Source organism: Calonectris borealis, chromosome 19, assembly GCF_964195595.1.
Source record: "Calonectris borealis chromosome 19, bCalBor7.hap1.2, whole genome shotgun sequence".
Lineage (NCBI taxonomy): Eukaryota > Metazoa > Chordata > Aves > Procellariiformes > Procellariidae > Calonectris > Calonectris borealis.
In genome coordinates, this window is record NC_134330.1 from 4,580,027 (window position 1) to 4,600,393 (window position 20,367).

General features: G+C 58.9%; 2 protein-coding genes across 12 annotated transcripts; one reads left to right on the forward strand and one right to left on the reverse strand.

Annotated features, from left to right (window-relative positions):
- Positions 1-245: 245 nt before the first annotated feature.
- Positions 246-7,219, forward strand: LOC142090512 (multidrug and toxin extrusion protein 1-like). Its single transcript, XM_075168517.1, has 18 exons — positions 246-398; positions 716-895; positions 1,253-1,354; positions 1,548-1,616; positions 1,889-2,037; positions 2,150-2,192; positions 2,291-2,335; positions 2,719-2,816; positions 3,013-3,110; positions 3,630-3,743; positions 3,842-3,909; positions 4,169-4,277; positions 4,459-4,534; positions 4,613-4,682; positions 4,984-5,116; positions 5,491-5,585; positions 6,078-6,225; positions 6,609-7,219. The coding sequence occupies exons 1-18, from the start codon at positions 246-248 to the stop codon at positions 6,827-6,829; spliced, it is 1,971 nt and encodes a 656-aa protein (XP_075024618.1). The 3' UTR covers positions 6,830-7,219.
- Positions 7,220-8,304: 1,085 nt separating this feature from the next.
- Positions 8,305-19,460, reverse strand: ALDH3A2 (aldehyde dehydrogenase 3 family member A2). 11 transcript variants are annotated; one of them, XM_075168528.1, is made up of 11 exons: positions 19,335-19,460; positions 18,576-18,749; positions 17,923-18,154; positions 17,730-17,815; positions 16,637-16,845; positions 16,391-16,508; positions 16,114-16,255; positions 15,780-15,946; positions 15,157-15,256; positions 14,015-14,250; positions 10,835-12,443 (listed from the first exon to the last, which is right to left on the reverse strand). In XM_075168528.1, the coding sequence occupies exons 2-11, from the start codon at positions 18,735-18,737 to the stop codon at positions 12,441-12,443; spliced, it is 1,455 nt and encodes a 484-aa protein (XP_075024629.1). In that variant the 5' UTR covers positions 18,738-18,749; positions 19,335-19,460; the 3' UTR covers positions 10,835-12,440. The 11 variants fall into 11 exon arrangements, with proteins under 11 accessions (XP_075024623.1, XP_075024629.1, XP_075024624.1 ...); XM_075168523.1 differs by having other exon boundaries at positions 10,835-12,563; XM_075168527.1 differs by having other exon boundaries at positions 10,835-12,563; positions 19,394-19,413.
- Positions 19,461-20,367: the final 907 nt, after the last annotated feature.

Sequence of the window (20,367 nt, forward strand, 5' to 3'; positions counted from 1 at the left end):
GAGGAAGCCTGCCTTGCCCTGGCTACCCCATCCCACCGGAGCCCACCTCCCGCTCTGTGCAGGAGAGGGTCTGCACCGCGGCGGCAGCTCCCCTCTGCCCGCCCTGCCCTGCCCTGCGGTGGGCCAAGGCAGGATGCTATATTTGGCCTGGCGGAGCAGTGCCGTGAAACCCGACGCTGCCGTGCTGTGCGAGCCGACAGCTGGAGCCAATGGGGCCGGCTTGGCCTGGCCGCCGCCGCGCTGCGATGAGAGGGGCCGAGACGGGCAGCGGCCCCGCCACTGCCGGCAGCAGCTCACGGGAGAGCGCACATGGCCCCATGAATCCTCCATCGCCGCTGGAAGAGGAGGACAACCCTCCAGCCCACTGGCCAGCAGAGCCACAGCAAAGTAGGAGAGAGGTAGGAGGGCTCGCGGGGGCGATTTGGGAAGACACGGGCTCGGGGCAGGCAGCAAGCGCCTTGCACCGCACGTCCGGGCTCCTCCGCGCTGCCCACAGCGGTGCACAGCACCCTCACGGGGCTCCCCAGCTCCGTGCCCTGCCCTGCCCCGCTGCCTGCACTTCCCATCGCCAACCCGGCTGCCGGCACCAGGGAGCATGTGGTCGGCTCGCCCGGCCCCGGCTGAAGTTCACCCCACCGTGGTTACACATTGCTCACCCTGGCAGGGTGGTTTTAACAGAGTGCGGAGGAAGAGGGTTCTTTCACTCCCCTGGCAGAGCGGCAGCATGAAGCAGGCGAACCTCCCCGAGGAGAACGGCTTCAGCGAGGCGATGGCCGCTGGCCAGCACGATCTCACAGCCGGCAGCTGCGGGAAGAAACGCCGCTGGCTTCAGCGCCTGATCCCGGACAACTTCTGGGAGGATGCAAAGAAGCTGCTGGTGCTGGCGGGGCCGCTGGTAAGGACCCTGGGAGGAGAACGCTGGCGCGTTGGCGTGGCTGCAACCGCAGCCCAATGCTGCGGGCGCCCGAGCAGGTCCCTCGGTCAGCGCAGCCCAGCCGACACGAGACCGCCAACAGCTCCCGGAGAAGACGGACCCCGAGTGCTGCTAAATACCTGGCAAGGGGCTCGAAACCTCAGATCAGCTTCACTGGACGTGTTGGGGGACTGGGTTGCTTGACTGGTTACATGCACTCAGCTGGATGCGTACAGCTGCCTTCCCCTCCCACCCCGTGCCCCGGAGGTCTCCCCCCAGCACGGCCGCCTCTGCTCACCTCCGTCTCTGACCTTCGCCTCTCCTCTTCCTCACACTTAGATCCTGATCCAGCTGCTGATCTTCCTGATACACCTCGTCAGCTCCATATTCTGTGGCCACCTGGGCAAGGTCGAGCTGGCCTCCGTCACGCTGGCCATCGCTGTAAGCATTCCCGGGGGCTGCCTGGTGCCAGGCACCAGCTCCCACCCGCTGACGCTGGGATGGGATACGGGAACGGAGGCGGACAAGGACAGAGGAGATTTCAGACTCCTACTTTTCCTTTTAGCCCCTCTCCCTACCTAAAAGTCTTAAATGCTCATATGCTTTTTTTTTTTTTTAAATCTCCTGTTTCCAGGTTATAAACGTTACTGCCATCTCTGTAGGTTATGGTTTGTCTTCGGCATGTGACACCTTGATATCACAGGTGGGTAAGAGATGCTGGCACTTATCCTGGAGACACGGGGTTTTCCGGCACCGGCTGATGCTGCCCAGGCGCTGCATTGCACCCCGGCTGCACCTGCGACCCGCGAAGCTTGTCCCCTGTACCAGGGAGCTTCGTGGTCCCCTTGAAACACCAAATCCTTCCTGAGTGGTCTCTGGGGTGGCCAGGGCTGCTCCATGCTCCGTGGGGTCCCCGTCCCCCCAGCACCAGTGTGCTGCCAGCACAGCAGAGCTCACCGTCCTCTCGCCCTGCAGACCTATGGCAGCAAGAACCTGCTGCGCGTGGGGGTGATCCTGCAGCGTGCCACCCTCATCCTCCTCCTCTGTTGCTTCCCCTGCTGCGCCATCCTCATCAACATCGAGCAGTTCCTGCTCCTCATCCGCCAGGACCCCGAGGTCTCCAGGTCGGGTGGTCCCGTGGCCCAGACGCCACTGCCTCGTCCCTCCCTGGCACGGAGGGGCTAGGGGGACGGTGGCCATGGCCCCTTGCTGACCGTACCTCCCCTGTCCCCCCAGGTTAACCCAGCGCTACGTGATGGCGTTTGTCCCTGCTCTCCCGGTGAGTCCCCGTGGGCACCCTGGATGCTGGCCACGCACGGGGACCGGCCGTCCTGCTCCTATTTTTCACCTCATCTCATCCACCGATTTCCTTTTCAGGCGGTTTTTCTGTATAACCTGGAGACGAGATATCTGCAGAACCAGGTGGGTCCTGCAGCCCCGGCGCCCACGGAGGGCCAGCCCCTCGGGGCTCCCCTCGACCACGCACCCGGGGTTTTTGTGCTCGCTGCTCCCGATGGCGAGGCAGCGTTTATCCCCACCACCGCCCGGGTGCCCGGCGCAGCTCTGACCTTGGAGATCACCCCATCCCACAGCCAGCTGTATCCATCTGCCTGCCGGACCTCCCTCCACACTTCCCCACGTCAGGGATTTACCTCCAACACACTCATTTTCCAAGCAGGCGACATCAGCAGAAGTTTATTTTTTGGTTGGGAAAGCTGCTGAGCGCGGGGCTGGTGGGGACCTTCACACCTCTCTCCCGAAGTTTTCGTGAAGGTGCCGTAGCCCCCATCTCCTCCTCTTTGCAGATGATCATGTGGCCGCTGGTGCTGAGCGGGATCGTCGGCAACGTCGTCAATGTGATCGCAAACTGCATCTTTCTCTACGTGCTCCATTTGGGCATCGTGTGAGTAGCGCCCGCGTCCCGTGGGGGGGAAAACGCCGCACCTGGCACCGGCAAGGGACTTTTCAGGGACGTCAGCACCACCAGGCGCGGCCGAACGTCCGGCACTCGCGGGGGCACGGCGGGATGTTACGCTCTGGCACCCCGAGCCGGGGAGGCGTGAGCAGGATGCTGACGACCTTTCTCATTTCCTTTCCAGGGGCTCTGCCTGGGCCAACACCGTTGCTCAGTATTCACAAACCATTTTCTTGTTCCTGTATATTATAGGCAAGAAACTCCACGTGAAGACCTGGGGAGGTAAGGGCATCTCCCTCCGGGTCCCGCTTTACATAAGTGTTCATGAATCTTCCACCATTCCAGCAAGTGAATTCTGTTAGTCCTGAGGTTAAACATTAACCTCAGCCCGGTTCGCCCCAGAACGTGGTGCTGCTTCGGTGGCAGCACGTCATGCGCGAGCGCTGGCAGAGCACCGTGCCGGGCAGTAAACATTAATTCTGGAGAAATGAAACTTTCTGCTGAGGCTGTGTAGGCTTCAGCCCCGAAGCTGGATGAGCACAGACGTAGGCATGAGGTTGTCCTTAGACGCTCTGCTCCGGGAGGGATGAGCTGAGGGTTGCACCCCTCTGTGGCCCACAGGATGGCATCAGCAGAGCTTGTACATGCACGCTTTGCTGCTGGAGGTCCTATGGAGCTGAGGAGCATTGCCCTGGTGGCTCTGCAAACAGGAACGGCACCTCCAGCTGCCTCGGGTGCTCTCGAGGATGTAACGCGTGGCCAGTCTGGTCATCCATCAGGTGACGTTTCTCCTCTCTGCAGGCTGGTCCAGCGAGTGCCTGCTGGAGTGGGACAGCTTCACCTCCCTGGCTGTCCCCAGCATGCTCATGATGTGCATCGAGTGGTGGACCTACGAAATCGGAAGCTTCTTGATAGGTCAGCGGAGAGGGGGAGTTGTGACGCAGAGCAGCGTCCATGGCAGTCGTGGGGGCTGAGAGCGGCTCTCCCAGCGCTGACCCTCCTCTCTCCCCCAGGCCTGCTGAGCGTCATAGAGCTCTCCGCCCAGTCCATCATCTACGAGGTGTCCGTTGTCGCTTTCATGGTAAGGGCTGGGGGTTATTTCTGACCAGGGCTCCCGAGGGACGGTCCAGTACGGACACCCAGCAAAGATCAGCTCCGGCAAATCTCGGTCTTCCCCCTCTGTGCTTAAGCCTCTCCCTCCTCCTGCCTATCCCTCCTCTGGAGATGTTTTAAATTAAATCCTGAACTCCGTCCCCCTCTCTGCCGGGTGGTTATTCCGCTGTCGCTGCGATGGCCCCATTACCCGGACGCGCACGCGAGCCTCAGCCCTGTGGTTGCAGATCCCCCTGGGGCTCGGCACGGCTGCCAGCGTGCAGGTGGGGAACGCGCTGGGCGCCGGCGACATCGAGACGGCCAAGAGATCCTCCTCCACCAGCCTGTTCTGCACAGGTCAGGCCGCCCGCCCGCCGGGAAGCCTTTGCCGGGGCTCCTTCCAGGCACAGCAGGAGCAGGGAGCGTTTGCAGTTCTCTGCCCGCGGCACACACCGGTGTCCCCTGCTCTCTCCCTCCGGCTGCTCCCGAGCTCCCCGTCACGGCCGGGCCAAGCTCAGCGCTTTGCTCTGTTTTTCAGCGGGGTTTTGCATAGCCATGGGGGCCATTTTAGCCGCCACGAAGGACGTGCTGGGATACATCTTCACCAGCGACCAGTGAGTGCCCCCGGCTCCCGGCCCCGGTGTGCAGAGGTTGGTTCCCAAAAGCGATCGTTGGCTCTTCTCTGTCCCCAGGGAGATCGTTGACTTGGTGGCCTGGGTCATGCCTGTCTACGTTGTCTTCCACTTGTTTGAAGCCATGTGTGTAAGTCCCTGGGGATGCCGCTACTTTCGGTAGGGGACCTCGGTGCTGGGCGCCAGCTTCGCAGGTGGGTCGGTCGGGGGTCCCTCAGGCTGCGGGGGACCCTGCAGAGCTCCCGGGCCACCCCTTAGAAAACACCACGTGCATAAGGAGATGCCGACCCACAGGACCAGGCAGGGAGACAGAAATAACCGGGCAGGGGAGCGGTTTCATCACCAGGCTGGTTCCCCAGCGGCAGAGCCCCGCATTCGGCCAAGGCGGCGCTCCCGGCGCTGGCCCCAGCCCCTCTCCCTCTCCCCGGCAGGGCGCCTGCAGCGGGGTGCTCAGAGGCATAGGCAAGCAGAAATTCGGTGCCATCCTCAACGCCGTGAGCTACTACGGTGTGGGCCTGCCCCTGGGAGCCGTGCTGCTCTTCGTCGTCAGGATCGGCATCATAGGTACCGACCCCCGGGCACGCAGCTCTGCATGCCCCCAAATCCCCCGCGGGTAGATGCGGCTCCCCCCAGCTCCACCGATGGCTCGCCATGACCCTCCCACCTGGCTCTGCCCTCCTACCTGGCTGGGGACTGGACACCCTGGGGCGGACTGGGATGGCCCCTGCAACTGCTGAGAGCTTTTAATTGTGCTGGGAAAAAGCAACCACTGCCAGGTCTGCCGGGCAGCCCCGCAGCAGACACCCATGGCCACCCCATCCCCGTGTCCCTGCTGACCTCGGTGACATCCCCTTTCTTGACTCGCTGTCCTGAGATGCCCTCCCAGTTGGGTTTGCTCCGGCTGCGGCGCCCGGCTGATGCCGGCGTGCCCTCCGCAGGCCTGTGGCTCAGCATGCTCGTCTGCGTCTTCATCCTCTGCACCTGCTTCATCGCCTACATCTCCCGCATGGACTGGAGGAAGGCGGCCGAGGAGGTAACCCGCGCGCCCACAGCATCGCGCCCTGCCCGCGGGAAGGTCCTCAGTGCCTCGGCTGGGACCGCAGCAGGATGGGACAGCATCACAGGCTCGATCCCACGGGCCAGCGCTGCCCAGGGCTGTCCTCCAGTGCCCCCAGCAAAACCCAGTGCTCCCATGACCACGGTCGCATCCCTGTATCCAGCTCCCTCCCACACGTGCGCTCAATGGCCTCAAGGTTTCCCTCTGCACCTTGTGCCACCCTTGGTTGGGGAAACGAGGCACAAAGCAGATGGGGTGACCGAGGCTACCTCAACCCTGCAGCCCTGAGCATCCCCTCGTGCCCCAGCAGCTCCAGGGATTCCACCAGCCAGCACCTCTCATTTCGGGCACCTTTCAGTGCCATTTCCAGCCGGGCGAACCCCGCGAGAGGCCACATCTTGGCTTTGCTCAGCGGGGACTTCCCACACCACGTGCCGCCAGCTAAACCCAGCGCGTTCCCTCCCCCAGGCTCAGCGCCGCGCAGGAGCGACCCAGCTGCCGCCGGAGGAGCTGAACCCGGGCCCCGACGCCTCCTGCAAGGCGCTGCCCTCTGGCACGGGGCCAGCCCCCCTGCCCCACGCTTACCCCCCCGCCATGGGGGTGCGGGGGTGCGTAGGTACGGCCGGGAGCCGGGCACTGCGTGCGGTGGTGGGTTTGGGTGCAGGAAAGGTCCCCAAGGATTCACATAAGCCAGGAACAAGCCCACGAAATGGGGGTGCAGCGCAGTGCTGGTGATGCCCTCGGTTACTGGGAAAACAGTAATTACAAAGGTGGGCTCAGCAGGGTGATGAGGCGGGCGGGGGGACGACCTGGAGGGATGGGGCACCCTGGGCAGTTCTCACCTTGCAGACACCAGGTCCCACCAAAGGTCGGTCGAGGGCTGGAGATCTCCACGCTCTGGGCTGCTCATAACGTGCTTTCAGACCTTGGACAAAACCCTCCCAAGAAACCCCACAATCCCCCCAAAAAGCCCTCAGCGACGCTGCCCCCTTCTTGCAGCGGGAGTGGATGCGCAGAACGGCGTCGTGCTCACGGGCATCACCAGGATGGAGGGACCGAGGTACCAGCTGGAGCCCCAGGAAGCCACGTCTGCCACGTCCCCTCCGGCCACCACCATGGCCACCAAGGAGGTGATCATCCGGCGCGGGCTGGCGGTGGCCGCAGCCATTGCAGTGCTTGTGCTCGGCATTGCCATAAAGCTGGCGACCAGCAAACACTGACTCACACCAGGGACTCTGGGGACTTTGCTTTGGGGGCGAAAGCCCCTCCTGACGGAGGGACGTACGAAGCACAGACCGGCCAGCGAGAGAATCCAGCACATGCCTGTCCCGTGGGAGCCAAAGGGCCCCCATCAGCATTCGGCAGCATCTGCTCAGACATCGCTCGGGAACGGGCCCTGCGGCTGCTCCAACACCCAAACCGCTGCTCCGGGCTGCCCGACGCACACCGAGCGCGCGGGTAACCCCCTCCAGCCTGCGCTGCCGGCTATCGGCCGCTGACCGGAGCCGAGCACAGCCCAGCTCACACCGCTGCTCCGTGACAAATGCCAAATAAAGAATAAACCCAGCTGGACTTGGGCTGGCTCCTTTGGGTGGAGGCTGAGGGCAGGGCTCGGGAACATCCGACGCTGGGGGCTGCAGCCCCTGCGGGAGCCCGGGGCACGTGGCTCTTGCCCTGCCCCAGGTGGCCTTCACAGTAAAACAAAGGTTTTATCCAGCAAGGCTCAAGGTCAGCTTTCAGGTACAAGTTTGGAGGTAAAAGACGACCAGCAAACCAATAAAAACCTGAAATTCAATTACAGATGTGACTGCTGGCTGCTCAGCCGCTCTGGCCAAGGACTTCCCAGACCTGGGACTCCGGTCACAGCAACGCCCCTGCCATTGCCCCAGCAGCCCCAAATGCAGCGCACCAGCAGTGCGACGGTCCCTGCCGCTCCTCGAGTCCTTGGGGCAGAGCGTGGCCACAGCTCAAAAAGCCTTTGCCGTCACCTCAGGTAGCCTTTGCACACCTTGGATGGCTAAAGGTGGTTTCCCCTGCAATGAGACATCACCCCTTCGGTCGCGAGTCCTTTCAAGGATGGGATGCTGCAGGTTCTTAGAGGCCCTTTCCCTCTGCTCTGGGGACAACCAGCCTGGACTGTCCCCATCAGTAAGACCCACATTTTGTTATGTTTATTGCTGGTATGAGACAGCTTTCTATGGGGATCACACAAGACGTTACGTAGATAACAAGCTCAGTAACAACTGGCTTTGTTTTGATACCCTTGTGACAAACGATTCCCCAAGAGCTTTCAGGTGGGCTCCTGCCTGCAAAGCAGGGCAGATGCTGCCTCCTCCCACCTGCTGGGGCACGACCAACGCTGTAGGTCTGAATCAATTCCTGTGTTCCAGCAGGAGCCGGAGCCTCCAGCTCGGAGCTTCTCTGCTTTAGGGGCGTTTCATTTGCTTCTACCTCTTCAGTGCTTCGGCTGCCTTGGAAGAAAAGAAATTGCAGCAAAAAGCCGTGCAGCACTAGGACTGCAGGGAGCGAGCGGCGGGTTACAGGTCCGCTGTGCTGCTGGCCGCTGGTCACCCCTCTGGCCCGGGGGCCACCACCTGGGAAGGCACAGAAACAAGGCTGAGTCCCGCAGGGAGGGAGCAGAGCCCGAGGCAACGGGGTGATGGAGGCTGAGACCAGGTGGGGCTCAGGGGACAGAGCTGGGAACGCGCACTCACGCGGACAGCAGAGAGCCAAAGGTCACCTTTGCCACCGCCGCTGCCACAATCCCCAGCAGGGCCAAGATGAGCAGTCCCACTCGGCCCTTATTACACTGCTTCAGGAGGAAGAACTCAGCCCAATCCACCTTCTTCTGGCTGCCAGGTGGGTGCCGGAGTTTGGTCACAACCTCCACCTTCAGGTCCTTGATCAAGCAGGAGCGGCGGTGGGAGAAGGTCTCAAAGGTGTGCTTGGCGTGGTAGGCACCCATCCCGCTGTTACCTGAGGGACACAACCCAGGCAGGTCACGCCATGCACGGTGACAGTTGCGTTTCTTAAATTCTGTTTGGCAGCCCCCAGGACACAGGGAAAGCTTGGTCACGGTGCTTCTCACACCTGGAGCAGCTGCTCTGCTCCCCCAGGGCGGAGAAGCAAAGAGCAGCTTTAATAACTACCCAGAAATAAGTGAGGACCTGCTCACTGCCTTGAACTGGTGCTCAGGCAGGTTGTGTCCACCCACCCTCGAAATGTTAACGGCACCAGCCCTCTCCTCCCCAGGGCCAGTCCTGCTTCTCCCACAAAATTTACAGCGGGGTCGGGGTCGGGAGGAACAGGGACTATTATTTCAAGCAGTGGGACATAAGAAGGACATTCAGCAACTTGCCATCAGAAACACGCAAGACCTCAGCCCTCCACCCACAGCCAGGTTCTCAGCCATAAAGCCATGAGCCTGACAGTGAGCGTGGAAACTCAACCAGCAGCTTGGCCACAGGCAACTTCATCCCACGGCACTGGAGAACCGGAGCTGCGGACAGATGTGTCAGAGGGTTTTCCGCTCCCACTGGCACCAACGCTGCTCCAACCACTAAAGAGCCTTTTTACAGGAGAATCCACAAATAATATTAATGGGAAAACGCAGCTGAAAGTTCCTGAATTGCGCTGTGCTGCGGGGATACAGCGGGTTGGGGTGACCCCACACACTCACCCCGCAGGAGCTGTACCCCGTGGTCTCCAGGGGAGCAGCCAAGACGACCGCGCTGCTGACCCAGAGATGCGGCCACATCCTCTATGCCAGCCAGCGAGCAGCACCGGCCCGAGTTGAAGGCGGCTCTCGCCCGTCCAACGATCTGCTGTGTCCTCTCCATGGCTGCTCAGCGCTAGGGGAGAGAGCGGCAAGACCCAGCTCACGCCGGGGCCTCCAAGGGCTGCTCAGGCCTGGGAACACTCAACATGGGGCCACCACCAAGAGATGTCCCACCCGGAGCAAGGCTGGGAGATGTTCTCCTCCTGCTCCCGAGGTGACTGCTCAGGGCTCCCACCCTGCAATGCCCCGTCCTACCTGCGCAGGGTCTACCGACGGCGGGCACCTCTCCTGGCAACCCAGCATCTCTGGGGATGGCCGATAGATCCTGTTCTGCGGGTGCTTTCTCCTAGCTCGGGATACTCTTAAACCCACCAGCCACCCCATCCTCTGCTCACAGGGATGCTCCTGAGGAGCCAAGACGTGGAGATGACCGTGGCCTCGGTGGGCAGCCGGCTAGGAGCAGTGCTGCGCGCCTGGAGCCAGCCTGCACCAGTCTTCCCCATAACTGCAAGGCCCTTGCGTGGCATCGCAGAAACACGAGGAAAGGTTGCAGAGGTTTCATCCTGCTGCCCGCGAGCAGTCTGTCACTTTTTAGTCAGGACAAGAGATCTGCCTGCAGTCCCTGCCTAACCAAAGGAGACACCGAGGTTCCCTTGCAATCGTTAAAATCCGCCCTTCCCGGCCCGCCACCACAGCTGCATGCCGCAGCCCCGATCCTGACCAAGAAAGCAGATGACTCATTAAAAAACGAAGAAAAAAAGAAAGTTACCTTCAGAGAAGCTTCTCTCTCCTCCCGCAGCGAGGGCAAGCAGGCGCGAGCCCTTCCCCTGACACGGCTCGGGAGCAACCTCTCCTCCCACAAGAGGACAGCTGGCCCGGGCCGAGGGCTCTCGCTAGATACGAGATGCCCTTTACCCAGATATATCCTCACGCTGTGAATATGCAAGCCCTGGATCGCCACGTTCAGCCGGGGCAGTGACTCAGCCGCCCGTGCGGGATTGCCAGAGACCGCGTGGCTTTGCCCACGTTGGGTGCACGAGGCGGGGGGAGCGCTTTCAGGTGCCGCAGCAGCCGTCGGCAGCCAGCAAACGCAGCCCGCGCTATCGTCCGGATCTGAACAAACCCCCAACGGACAACGCCTGCCGGCGGGAGGCCATCAGGGGACGGATTTGCACAGGACAGGAGAAGAAACAGCCCAGCTCCTCCGCAGCTCCCAGCACCGCCTCGCCCCACGCCCTGCCTGCCTCTGGCACTTCTTCGGCAGCCTGCGGGCGCTCCCCTGCCAGAGCTCCGGGGGATCCTTCCTCACGAGCGGGGAGATCATCGCGCTGGGGGCAGAGGCACCTCGCAGCACACGTGCGACATTCAGCCAAACCACGGCCAGAGCTGGGAGCAGCAGAAGACGGGCAGGATTCCCCAGGAGACTGCAGGGATTTACCACGCTCGCTTTATTATTTAAATTCTCAGTGTTTATTTAGTACTTGCAAAATTAAAAGGCTTAGCACATGGATTTTCACCAGACGTGAAGAAATCCCACCTACTGCACAGTAAATATAGTTTTCCACCCTATATTAATTGCATTTAATAATAATTTTTAAATTTTCCTTATTTAAACGTCAGTATTTCTAAGGTCCTTTCAACCTTACATTTCTCCAGCATCCTCTCCCCAAGCTATAACAAGCCCCCTATTATCTCCCAGCGCAAGATTATAGCAGACCCAGAAGCTTGAACACAAAGGAGTACACACTCTTTCAGTAATCGTTTTCCCTTGGAGGAATCTGACCAGGAATGGGTTTGTACTAGTTTTGGCTGGGACGGAGTTAATTTTCATTATAGTCGCTAAGTTTCTTCATAGTAGGATGGTGCTGTGTTTCGGATTTGTGACCAAAAGAGTGTTGGTAACACACCCATGGTTTAGCTGTCGCTGAACAGTGCTTGCAACGTCAAGGTCTCTCTTTCCTGCCGCCCTGCCAGTGAGTAGGGCTGGAGTCGGCAAGAAGTGGGGAGGGGACACGGCTGGGAGAGCTGACACCAACTGACCAAAGGGATATTCCAGACCATACGACACTGTGCTCAGCAATAAAAGCTGGGAGGGAGAAGAAGAGGAAGGGGGGGACACTGGGAGTTATGGCATCTGTCCTCCCAAGTCACCGTTACGTGTGATGAAGCCCTGCTTTCCTGGGGATGGCTGAATATCTGCCTGCTGAGGGGAAGTACTGAATGAATTCCTTAATTTGCTTGCTTGCACGCCCAGCTTTCACTTTACCTATTAAACTTTATCTCAACCTACAAGCTTTCTCACTTTTACCCTTCTGATTTTCTTCCTCATCCTACTGGGGGAGGGAGCGAGCGGCTGTGTAGGGCTCAGGTACCCACCTGGGCTAACCCACAACAGGGTACTTTGTGATTCCCACTTTTCTAAACAGGCCTGGAAGTTCTTTTGTATGAGCATAAGACACTCTTATCAGCAAAACATAGGCAGTGCAGGTATCATCTTTGTAATTTTCTAACTGCCAAATAATTGTTACAGGCACACAATGAAACCCAGAGCCCCAAAAAGGGTGTCATCACATCACCTGACCAGCTGTGGACGATTCTAGCTTGTAGGGATCCATGAATATTTCACCTCAATTAAAGTGGGAACCTCACTAGATTTATTCATAACCATCACTATTGGCAAAACACATCAGTCAGCACAGCCTGTCTCAGGCTTGTCACCAAGAGAGTGGTTGTTCAGAGCACAACAGAAGACAGACCATCCCAAAAACCGCAGGGAAAACGCTGTCAACCCAATCACAGCTGAAACTTAAGCTCCTGTTTGTCACGGAAGGAAGGTTAAGCGGTTTGGTGCAAGGCACAGTGTGCGCGTCCCTGGAAGCAGTGCTCTGCATGGCATGAGGTGCAGGTAGGGACTGGTACTTCTCACTCTGCATCCTCCTTTTGAAAGCTTGTACCCACTGGTCCCTCTGTTTCAGCATGGCTTTTTAGTAAACAGGAGTCCAAGCCTTCTCTTGGTTAGTGCCTCTCTAAGGATACTCTGTGTGCTCGACAGCTCACTGAAATAACCCAGTACAAAAGAAAAAAATTACTTCGCAGCTTAAGGAAACAGACACAAAGCGAGCACTCAGAGCATGACTTGCACATGGCGCCTTCTCCTCTCTTCAGTAGTAAACCACCTGTGAAAGCAAAACACAACACCAATGTCCTGTGAAGGATTTGCTAAACAAAACCAACTCCCTTGCTAGAACAGCCTGAAGCAAAGCCCCTGCCGTCAGGGTGACTCCCCCAGGGTCCAGCTCTCCTGCCTCCTGCCCCCTCGGCATGCACTGACTGCTGGTTATCTTGGACGCTGTACGAGCTCCGAGCGCTGCCAGGGAAAGCGTTGCTCTCTGGCTCCAGGGGGAACCTTCTGCAAGCCCCACATTCACTACTCTAACAAGGCTTTGCCTGATCTCAAATCAGGTCTACACGCAGGAGAAGAAAAAGGCTCCTACCTCACTGTGACAGCCACAGCAGTGCTCTGAAACCTGCTCCTCCTTACCACACACTGAGCCAGCCCAGCCTCTGAACAGCCAGCGCAATCAAGAGAGCTTTTCTCTTCAGCACAGACTGGTGATTCTGAGAAAACCCAAATGATTTCAAGACGCCGTGAGTTTCCTCCTCTTCGCTGAGAAGGCATTCAGCTAGACAGGGCTTGCCTCCCTGGCTGGTGCTTCAAAGCCTGAGCCAGTCGCTGGCTCTTACACCTCCTCCTAGACTCAGATACGCCGGCAGGTTTTTTCCCCCTGCTTGTTGGGCTCCTGCACATCTCCTTGCAGCAGTAACAACACAGAACAGGCTGAAGGGCAGAGTCCTAATCCACCCTGCCATCTCCTCTCCCCTCGGTGCCTGCTCCCTTAAGCCTACTAAACCCCCAGGACGCACAGCTGAGTTTTGCAAGGGCAGCCAGCGCAGGCACACATAGTGCCTGGTCCGCCAGCCACGGAGAACCACCAGCGATCACACTTGGAGTGACGTCTCCAGCTTAGGAGGCATCTCGAGTCCTCCAGCCAGCACCAGCAGGCTTCTGCCTCCTGCAGAGAGGGGAGGACATCCCACCCTTCCGCACTACCCAGCCAGAAACAGGGGAGGAAATGGAAATAACTGAGCTAAGGTCAGATGGGGGCTGCAACTGAGCGAGGAACAAGAGCTCGTTGTAGCCCTAGGCTTTAGGACACAGCCTCCCTTCCGCAGGGCCCTGCCGCACAAAACAGCCGGCTGGGCTAGGCTGTGGAGCAGCTCACAACGCCGCTGAAGAAAGCCCGGTAATCAAAATCACTCTAAAGAGGACCTGTCCAAAACATATCAACCTCTGCCTCTGGAGGGAGCTTCTCATGGGTGTCACCCACCAAGGCAGAGCAACAAAGAGTACAGCAGCCTGGGAGATTCCTCTGAGGACAGTTCTATTCTAGATAGCACTTGCAAGAGTGAGAAGCAGATCTTGATAATTTCAGGTGGGACAGATATCATAAGTCTCAAGACAGGAAAAACAGGCTCTAAGAAAGGACTGCAGTTGCCAAGAGGAAACTTGCAGAAGATCAGATGAATTGCACATGCACTCAGTAGATGGCAAAGAGCCAAAGCTCACCTTTATCACCACCGCTGCCACAATCCCCAGCAGGGCCAAGATGACCAGTCCAATCTGGCCCTTGTTAAACCGCTTCAGGAGGAAGAACTCAGCCCAATCCACCTTCTTCTGGCTGCCAGGTGGGTACCGGAGTTTGTTTGCACCCTCCATCTTCAGGTCCTTGATCAAGCAGGAGCGGCGGTGGGAGAAGGTCTCAAAGGTGTGCTTGCCATGGTAGGCGCCCATCCCGCTGTTACCTGAGGGAGACAACCCAGGCAGGTCACGCCACAGGCTCAGCCAGTCAAATCTTTGGCCGCTCGAGGCCACCAGCAGGGCAAGAAGCAGCACAGGAAAATTCCAGTTGCTTGCCAGCTGCAGTGCCTGTTACCTACCCTGCATCTGCCTTGCTGCAGTTTAAAAGCTATATATATGTCCTCTATATTCCTTCAGAGAGGACAACTGTTCCTTCCTCTCTGCAGCACTTCTCAGTCTTTAAGATGTCCATCCACACTCCATCCCTCTTCTTCCCCACCCCGCTTTCACTACATACTCTCCAGTACTTCGTTGTATCCCCGCGTGCGCTGTTCCCTGCGTCCCTGAGCCGTCTCCAGCTCTTCCCTGGGCTTAGCTCCCTCTCAAAGCACCATGCCAAGGCTCTGAGATCCGACCGGTGCTGTGTGAGAAGGGTTTCCTGCAGGGCCCTGCAGGTACACCTCTGGTTTCTAATTCCAGGGAACCACATGCCTTTTGCAGCGGCAGAACACTGCTGGTTCACAGTCAGCTTGGGAGGACTGTAACACCCAAACCCTCTTCTGCAAAGCTCCTGTCAGCTGTTCCGTAACCTGCTCCAGTTCTCCCCAAGCTGAAGTCCTACCCTTCCTCCTGCAATTACTGCCAATCGCTCCGATCGCAGCTAATGCTTTTAATGCACCTTTCACATCAGTCCGCACTAAATGCTTCAATCTTCCCCCAAAAAAACCTAAAGGTTTTTCTCTTTTGGCCCCTTTCCTAACGTACTCCCAGAATTTATTATTGAAATCTGCCATACAGAGACCCTTCGGCTGTAACAGGCGCAGGGGTCCTTGGACACAAACCAACTGCTGCTGTTCCCTGGGTCACACCGAGCATCAAGCCACAACACTTAAGGAGCTCCAGTAACTTACCGACACCACCAAAGGGTAAGGTTGAGAGGAAAAAATGCATGATAACATCATTTCCAGTGACACCCCCACTGGAGGTTTCCGAGATGACTCTTTTGATTAACTGACAAAAGAAAAAAAAAAAAAACCAAACAACATTACAAATGCCCAGAAGAGACCAGACCACGTAACCAAGCAGGACTGCGAGGGGAGCTATGAGCCAACAGGCCACTGTGTTCATTTCCTCTGCCTGACAACTGACGAGCCCTCTCCACGCAACGTTAACTCAAAGAACGTGGGAAAGTTCAGAGGAAGGATGCGAAAGCTGGCAATCTGGGAGCTTGCCTCCCTAGCAATATATTAAAAGTAACTAAATTAATCATGAAAGACTACAAGGCACCAAAAAGAAAATTCAGCCATTCATCCTTCTATTTTACAAAGTCATGCAAATGCAAAGCACTTCAGCAGGGGACTGGGAGCCTCCAGCTATTCTGGGGACACTCGTGGTCCCCCGTGAGGCAAACGCTGCGATTCACAAGCAAAGAGGAGCTGACACAGGCCCTGCGGGGAGATGTGCCTGGGACTGGCCACGTTCAGGATCGAACTGCACAGAGATGCCTCCGTGAGGGAACACGGCCCAGACCCACCTTCTTGTTGTTCGAGAAGACGTACAGGGCAAGGGGCTTCTCCCGATGGTTGATGAACTCAATGGCTTCGTCCACGCTCTTCACAGTCAGAATGGGGAGGACCGGTCCAAAGATTTCCTCCTCCATCACCTTTGACTCCGGAGAAACATCAGTGAGGACAGTTGGTGCTGAGGCAAACAGGACAGCAGGAGATGGTGTGAGCAGGAGAGAGGACGTGGCCAATCACAGGACAACGCACACCAAGCAAGCCACAGACACACACAGAGCTCCCAAAAGACACCCACTACCAGCAGAAGGTCCTGCCCTCCACCTCCCCAACACCTGCCAGAAGCACCTATGAAGCAGGAGGCCTCATCAGTCTCTCCCCCATAAGCAATCTTCTGCCCTTCCAGCAGGCCCAGGATCCTCTTGAAGTGACGCTTGTTGATGATCCTTTCATAATCTGGAGATGACTTCACGTCTTCCCCATAGAATTCCTGCCAAAGGGCACAGCAGAACCAAAGTGCTCGACAAACCTTTACAACAGCCACAGCTCCAGGGCTGCAGCTACAAAACTCAGACCTGGGCTGTAACAGGGACAACTCCCACAGCACGAGGAACTCCACACTCACCTGCAGAGTCGCCTTGATGTTCTCCACCACCTCGCTCTGGATGGACGGGTCGCAGAGGACGTAGTCTGGGGCGATGCAGGTTTGCCCACAGTTCATGTACTTCCCCCACGTTATCCGCCTACGGGAGAAAGGGAGATGGTTTCTCCACGGTCAGTCCCTTCCAGCCCCGACAGCCCGACTGACAACACCTGAGCGACACCCGCAGCCTGGGGACAATGGCCCACCGAGGGTTTGCAACAGCCTGACCTGCAGGCGACAGCCAGGTCACAGTCCTTGTCGATGTAGCAGGGGCTCTTCCCGCCCAGCTCCAGGGTGACAGGCGTCAGGTGCTTGGCAGCCGCTGCCATCACGATTTTGCCCACTGCGGAGTTGCCAGTATAAAGGATGTGATCAAATCTCTGCTTCAGCAGCTCTGTTGTCTCAGGTACTCCCCCAGTGACCACGGGGTACAGCTCCTGCAGGGCAAACGAGAGCCTTACAGTTACCTAGATTTAAAGCAAATATATCAAGGGAGCAGCTCTGCATGGGGCAGACTCACTTGTGAACTACGTTAGGATCTGGACAAAGGATAGCAAGAACAGAGACAAGCTCTGCTCCTTCCCCTGAAACGATGTTTCACTTGCTGTATTGTGCCACATGAACTAGAAGAAATGGAGGTTGAGGCCCGGGCTGAGTCAGGCTGTGGACCTACTCCCACACATTAAGACCAAGGGCACATACGACTGCCAGGCTCCCCCGAGGGCTGCCTCCTTCCTCAGCTCTCACCCCTCGCCAAGAGAAAGCACTAACTCCCTGGAGGAAACCGCAGAGTAGGGCCCTGCTGTCAGAGCAACAGCCTCAGTGACACAGGGCAACGCATGTCAGAACTGCCAGACAAGTGGAGAAGAAACACCACCTCCCGCTATGAGCGTGGTTCAGCAGGACGTGAAAACCCGGGATGTACTGCCACGGAGCAAATGGCACCCAATTCTCGGGAAGAGCCAGGCACAGCCAACGCCCAGCGCAAACTTGTGCTTACCTAGAGGCAACCCCAGCACAGTGTCCAAGAGAGCAATTATTGCAGCGGGAACTACATACACACCTCTTTATGTGGTCATGAATGTCAAAAAGGCTGTCATGTTGCAGCAATGTTATGTAGGCACATTAGCTTACACAAACACAGGAAGAATGTGTCAACATGTCTCTGTACTTTAAGAGTAATTCAACCCTTCCTGTATCTCCTGCTTACACTCCTTTGGTGAGAGTGAGCAACTGATTTGACTCTAATCTGCAGGAGTCCTTCAAAAGCATGACAGATATTTCCTCAAGACAATCATGTCAGGCATGGGACCACACTCACCTGGTCAAGGTACTGGGGAAGGAGATCAGCCACCAGCTGAGCCACGTTCTCGCTCAACTCCGACGGCTTCACTACCACGGCATTGCCTACAAGACAAATCCAGCACGGCCACTGAGCCCTCGTGCTCCTCTCCCACCTCCCACAGCACCCGCCCACGGCCCCACGAAGGACAGGGGCTGCAGCGGGTCCCCACCTGCTGCAATGGCCCCGATCAAAGGCTGCATGACCAGGACAAAGGGGTAGTTCCAGGCCCCGATGATCAGCACCACTCCCAGCGGCTCGTAGCAGATGTAGGCCTCGTCCCGCATTGTCAGCAGGTTCTTCTGCACAGGCTGAGGGGCAGCCCAGGATGGCAGCTCGTCCATGGCCAGGGCCAGCTCCCTCAGCACGGTCAGGATCTCATGGCTGTACGCGTTGACCCCACTCTGCAATGACAGGGAGCTTGGGGAGGGGATGGCAAAGGCACCCACCTCCTGCACCCGCTGCGGCAGCCCAGCCAAGCAAGGTAAATTCTGCTGGCTCAAAGTGCCTGCCAGGGCAGTTACCGGTAGTGCTGCCGCAAAGGATCCCTGACAGAAGACAATCAGTCTGGATGCGTGGGGCTCAGTGTGCAGCAGAAGCCAAAACCTGACAGCTGGGACCTGCCTTCACAGTCCTGCCTCAGGCTAGCTCCTTCTTAGAAATGGTGGCAGCAGACCTTGGCAGGCCACAGCGAGAACCAGGACCATGGCGACCATCAGCAAAAGCCATCCGGCACAGCAAAGGCAGCCCTTGGCCTCCCCACTTTCCCTTCCAGGCTGACCACTGTCCATGCACAGCAGAAGGGAGAAACCCCCCGACCCAGACCTTGTGCAGATCCGCCTTGATGGCTGCCATGATCTCCTTCTCTTTCTCCCGCACCATCCGCTCCACGGCCTTCAGCTGCTGCATCCTGAACTCCAGCGAGCGGCACCGGCCCGAGTTGAAGGCGGCTCTCGCCCGTCCAACGATCTGCTGCATCTTCTCCATGGCTGCTCAGCGCTGTGGGGAGAGAGCAGCAAGACCCAGCTCACGCCAGCGCTGCGGGGAGAGAGCAGCAAGACCCAGCTCACGCCGGGGCCTCCCTCCCACAGGCGGAAGCTGAGTTTTCCCACAAGGACTGGACAGACTCTCAACCACCAGCTGCAATCCCACCTCCCCAGCTCGAGGGCCAATATCTGCTCTAATTCAGTCCCAATTCTGCCGTAGCCTTCGGAAACTTGAAATAATTTGCTGCAGTTTGTGACGCAGAAAAGTTTGGAAAGGAGCACAGGGAGCAAGCGTCGGTAGAACAGCAAGGGTGTGACGCAGGCAGCCGAAGGGCAGCTGCTGGCAGGGGCGGAGGCGAGGGAAGGCGGCCTTTCCCCGCATCCCGCCACCGAGCACGGCCCAGCAAGGCCACGGCGAGCGCGGGGCCCCCGAGGGCGGTACGGCCGGGGGCAGGCGGCCCCTCAAGGCACCCCAGGGATCCCCGAGCGCCAAGCGAGCTGAGGCAAAAACCTCGACCGTGGGCCTCCCCCCCTCCCCGCCGCGGCGGTGCCGCTGTCCCCGGGAAGGGCCCGCAGCCCCCGGGGCCTCTCCGCCCACCCAGGGCCACCTCCCGCCGGGGTCCCCGCTCGCGTCAGCCGCTTCCGCCTTCCGCTCACGTAACGACGCCGCACGCCCCCGGAGGTGGAACGGGAGGGGCGGCGGGGGCCACCGCCCCCCCCGAGCGGGAGCTGAATGGCAGCGGCCGGGGCGGGGCGGGGCGCGGCGCGTGCCCCGGGGTTGGGGGGGCGCGCGCAGCCCGGGGCGGCCCCCGACCCCCCCCCCGCCCCGCGCCCCGGCCCCCGTTTTCTGGCCGCAGGTTAACGGTCCGTCCCGGAGGAGGAGGGCGCGGTGCGAGAGCCGAGCGGCCCCGCGGCGGTGGGTGGTAAGCGGCTTTGCCGGGTTGCTGAAACCTTCCCCGGCCGGGCAGCGCCGCTGCAGCCGGACCGCTTCAGCAGGCAGGAACCCGAGCAGCGTCCTTTTAGCTGCAGGCGTGAGCTTAGAGAGCGCGGGAGTTAAGAGAGGAAAGAGCAAAGGACCGGAGCGGGGCGAAGAACGGGAACCGAGCCGGGCAGGGCCCCCGGGAAGAGGCAGCGGCTGCACCGCCAGTACCTTGATTCCTTCCCTCGTCCCAGCGCCTCCGCTTCTGTGGGCTGCGCTACGGGAGTGCCGGCTGCTCGCAAGGGCTGCCAGTCCCCCCGCAGGCTTCTTCGGGAGCTCCGCCGAGCCGGGTGTGGGACTGGGTCTGGCACAGACTGGGGCCCAGCAGGTTGTGAAATGCTGAGGGACGCGGGGCTGAGAAACGCCTTGCGTGAGAACTCGGAGGGGCAAAGTCCCCACCGCAAAGTCCCCCCCCTTATCTAAGGCGGGTAAATGCCACCGGGCAGCTTTACCCCTCGGTTTTCCCCTGCAGATGAACTCACTGAGCGCTTATCTTTGGGTGCCATTTCTGAGTCCAAGTGCTGCTGAAGGGATCATGGTGCCCTTCCAGCCCGGGTGGGAGGGAGAGACAAGTCGGTCAAGAAAAACTGGCCAGCAAGCGCTGAAAACGCAGGTGGTGTTTTGTAGGAGGCAAAGCAATCAACGGGAATAG

Bases quoted from the DNA above. Each gene is read 5' to 3' on its own strand.
- LOC142090512 (XM_075168517.1), top strand. From the start codon at position 246: ATGAGAGGGGCCGAGACGGGCAGCGGCCCCGCCACTGCCGGCAGCAGC. The intron at 3,744-3,841 runs GTCAGCGGAGAG...TCTCTCCCCCAG, and splicing joins AATCGGAAGCTTCTTGATAG to GCCTGCTGAGCGTCATAGAG. The intron at 3,910-4,168 runs GTAAGGGCTGGG...CTGTGGTTGCAG, and splicing joins TGTCCGTTGTCGCTTTCATG to ATCCCCCTGGGGCTCGGCAC.
- ALDH3A2 (XM_075168518.1), bottom strand. From the start codon at position 18,737: ATGGAGAAGATGCAGCAGATCGTTGGACGGGCGAGAGCCGCCTTCAAC. The intron at 16,846-17,729 runs GTGAGTGTGGTC...TTTGCCCTGCAG, and splicing joins TTCCCCAGTACCTTGACCAG to GAGCTGTACCCCGTGGTCAC. The intron at 13,006-14,014 runs GTGAGCTTTGGC...GGGTTTTCTCAG, and splicing joins TGGCAGCGGTGGTGATAAAG to AATCACCAGTCTGTGCTGAA.